Here is a 3,244-nt window from a genome sequence, read left to right on the forward strand (position 1 = left end):
GAGAGAGAGAGAGAGATAGAGAGAGAGAGAGAAGAGAGAGGGGGGAGAGAGTGCGAGTGAGAGAGAGAGAGAGAGAGAAAGAAAGGAAAAGAGCGAGAGCGAGAGCGAGAGAGAGGGTGAGAGCGAGAGAAAGAGCGAGAGCGAGAGAGAGGGTGAGAGAGAGAAAGAGATAGAAAGGGAGAGAGAGAGTAGGAGAGTGCGCGAGTGAGAGAGAGAGAGAGCGCGCGAGTGAGAGAGAGAGAGAGAGCGCGAGTGGGAAAGAGAGAGAGAGAGAGAAAGAGAGAGAGAGAGAGAGAGAGAGAAGCGAGTGTGTGTGTGTGTGAGAGAGAGAGAAAGAGAGAGCTGCTGTGTTTATCTTGCAGCCTATGTTGGATTTCTAACTCGTTAGAAACGCTGTCACAAGCTCACGCTACGGTTGCTTGGCAACTGCATCGAGCACGGACAACGCGACCTCCAGCATCTTACGTAACAATACAACAATCGCTAACAGCCTGTTCTGCTAGCATCTATGACAAATACGACATACGCATATACGCTCTCCTATGACACTATTTGTCATAGGAAGATTCTTCCTATGACAAATATTGTTGTATGTGTTGTGCGCATCATAGGAGTTTAGGAGCGTAATTACTATATGAACGCAAAGAGTAAATTTGAACTGTAAAGCGGAACGAAGTTGACTCGCCAATATTTGGCATAAGAAGAATCTTCCTATGACAAATTGTGTCATAGGAGAGCGTATATGCGTATGTTGTATTTGTCATAGATGCTAGCAGAACATGTTGCTAACATCACACAATAACATCACTCCTCCCAGCTTCCTATCCTAACACCATAACTCTAACACAGTCGGCGCCACCATCGTCCTACCTAACACCCTAACACTACATGTTCATACAGGTGGCACCACCAGCGTCTTACCTAACACCCTAATACAGGCGGCATCACCGGCGTTCTACCTAACACTTTAACACAGGCGGCGCCACCATCTTCCTACCTAATACCCTAATACACAGGCGGCGTCACCGGCGTCCTACCTAACACCCTAATACAGGTGGCGCCACCAGCGTCCTACCTAACACCCTAATACAGGTGGCGCCACAGCGTCCTACCTAGCACTCTAACACAGGCGGCACCACCGGCGTTCTACCTAGCACTCTAACACAGGCGGCACCACCGGCGTTTTACCTAGCACTCTAACACATGTGGCGCCACCATCTTCCTACCTAACACCCTAACACATGTGGCGCCACCATCTTCCTACCTAACACCCTAATACAGGTGGCGCCACCATCTTCCTACCTAACACTCTAGCACTACATGTTTATACAGGTGGCACCACCATCGTCTTACCTAACACCCTAAAACTAAATCTTTATAAAGGTGGCGCCACCGAGTCATGGCTGATTCACGGGTTACATAGTTAGAGCATCATTTCATCTTGTCTTACTGAATCCGCATCCTGTTCTCCACCTAGCGGCCGTTCATCCTGACTGCAACCGTCAGCGCCACCTCCTGGCGATTCACTAGACGATGCACGAGCGCCACCTGGCGCCAGCTCGATGGCAAGGCTGTCCTCTGGCATCTCTGCACGAGTTTCAGCAGTGGCGCCACCTCGCGACGACTCACTACCTCCGCGTGCTGCAGTGGCGCCATCGTGCGCCGACGATCCCGACGCCTTGCTCGTCGGGTAGCCATCCCTGCAGGGCATCACCTGGTTGCCATGGCAACAGTGCTGCGTCGTCGGCAGCAGGCGGCGAACGCGCGCGAAGGCGCGGGCGAGGCAGGCGCGCGCGTCCGGGTAACGATACACGTAGATGACCGGATTCAGCGCACTGGCGACGACCGGAAACAGGAAGCCAGCGACGCTGAACCGCTGTCCGACGTGCCACGTGCGCTGCGCGACGCCCGAGCCGACCAGCACCGCGTAGAGCAGCACGGGCAGGTAGGTGGCGCTGAAGACGCCGACGATGAGCGCAATGCTGACGAACGCGCGACGGTTGTGTCGCTGGTCGGCGACCGCCACCTGGCGGCGGCAGGTGACAAACAGGTAGATGTAGATGTAGAGCGCGAGAGCGGTTAGGATCGGCAAAAGTAGAAATGCACACAGCGCCACCACAGTGCCCGCGCTCCAGTTTGGCGCGATGCAGCGATACTGCGCATAAAACTCGTCGACGGCGGCGCCCCCTAGCGTCGCCGACTCGCGACGGATCTTCGTGAACGGTCCGGCGAGCGCGAACGCCACCGCCGTCAGCCAGTTGAAGGCGACGAACGCCAGCGCCACCTTGTGAGTGACGATGGCGGCGTAGCGGAGCGGCGCGATGCAGCGCACCCAGCGGTCGAGTGAAATGTTGAAGACCTCGACGGAGACGACCTTGAAGGCAAGCACCTGGATGCCGATGCGAGCCAGACACGTGCGTGTGCACCGTGGCGCCACCTCGGCGTAGACGAGCAGGAAGTGATAAAGGGCGCTGACGCCGTTGACGACGTCGCCCATCGCCAGGCTGATGATGAAGAGCAGCGACGGCTGCAACTCGCGGATGCGTGTCGCCAATGAGACGGCGACGACGAGGTTGCAGCCGATCGCGATGACGCCTAGCGTCAGCGTGAGGTAGTACATGGCGACGACGAGCGGGTCGGTGAGCAGCGCCCCCTGGACGGCGAAGAAGGCGCGCGCGTCTCTCTGCAGCACAGACAGATTCGTCTCCGGCGTGAAGTCGAGCGGGAAAGACATGACGTCACGGCGATCTGACGTCACGGCGATCTGACGTCACTGTTGATGTAACGTTACTGCTATCTGACGTCACTGCGATATGACGTCACTGTTGATCTGACGTCACCGTTGATCTGACGTCACTGCGGTGTCTGCTGCCTTCAGCGTGGATGCGTCGTATTCTTGCCAGCGGTCAGCATGTTAATACCGGACCCTCATTAGCTGGTCAGCTTGACCACACTGACTGACCTCAACTGTTGACATCGGCTGCTGGCGGCAACTCTGTATAAAGGGCTTCACTGACGACGCTGCTAGCAACATCATCTGCTCCTATCACTCCGCATCACTCGTTCGCATATCATCATATTATCTTATCACCTAGCATCACTCAGCTAGCCACTAGTTATACCTGCGTGTGGGGAAGCAGCCTTCACGCACATACGATGCTAGTGAATTTACACAGCCTGACACCAGCTTGTGACAAACAAGCGAGTGAGTGTCCGGACCCTTCACCTGGCCGCATCACTCAGC

At 55.7% G+C, this 3,244-nt stretch overlaps 1 protein-coding gene across 1 annotated transcript; it reads right to left on the reverse strand.

Moving 5' to 3' along the window:
- Positions 1-1,423: 1,423 nt before the first annotated feature.
- Positions 1,424-2,734, reverse strand: LOC106814545 (adenosine receptor A2b-like). The gene has a single exon (XM_014818864.1). It carries the CDS (start codon positions 2,732-2,734, stop codon positions 1,424-1,426), a length of 1,311 nt encoding a protein of 436 aa, XP_014674350.1.
- Positions 2,735-3,244: the final 510 nt, after the last annotated feature.

This window comes from Priapulus caudatus, unplaced genomic scaffold (genome assembly GCF_000485595.1).
Source record: "Priapulus caudatus unplaced genomic scaffold, Priapulus_caudatus-5.0.1 Scaffold942, whole genome shotgun sequence".
In the NCBI taxonomy this organism is placed as follows: Eukaryota; Metazoa; Priapulida; class Priapulimorpha; order Priapulimorphida; family Priapulidae; genus Priapulus; species Priapulus caudatus.

Coding starts and splice junctions, on each gene's coding strand:
- LOC106814545 (XM_014818864.1), bottom strand. CDS start 2,734: ATGTCTTTCCCGCTCGACTTCACGCCGGAGACGAATCTGTCTGTGCTG.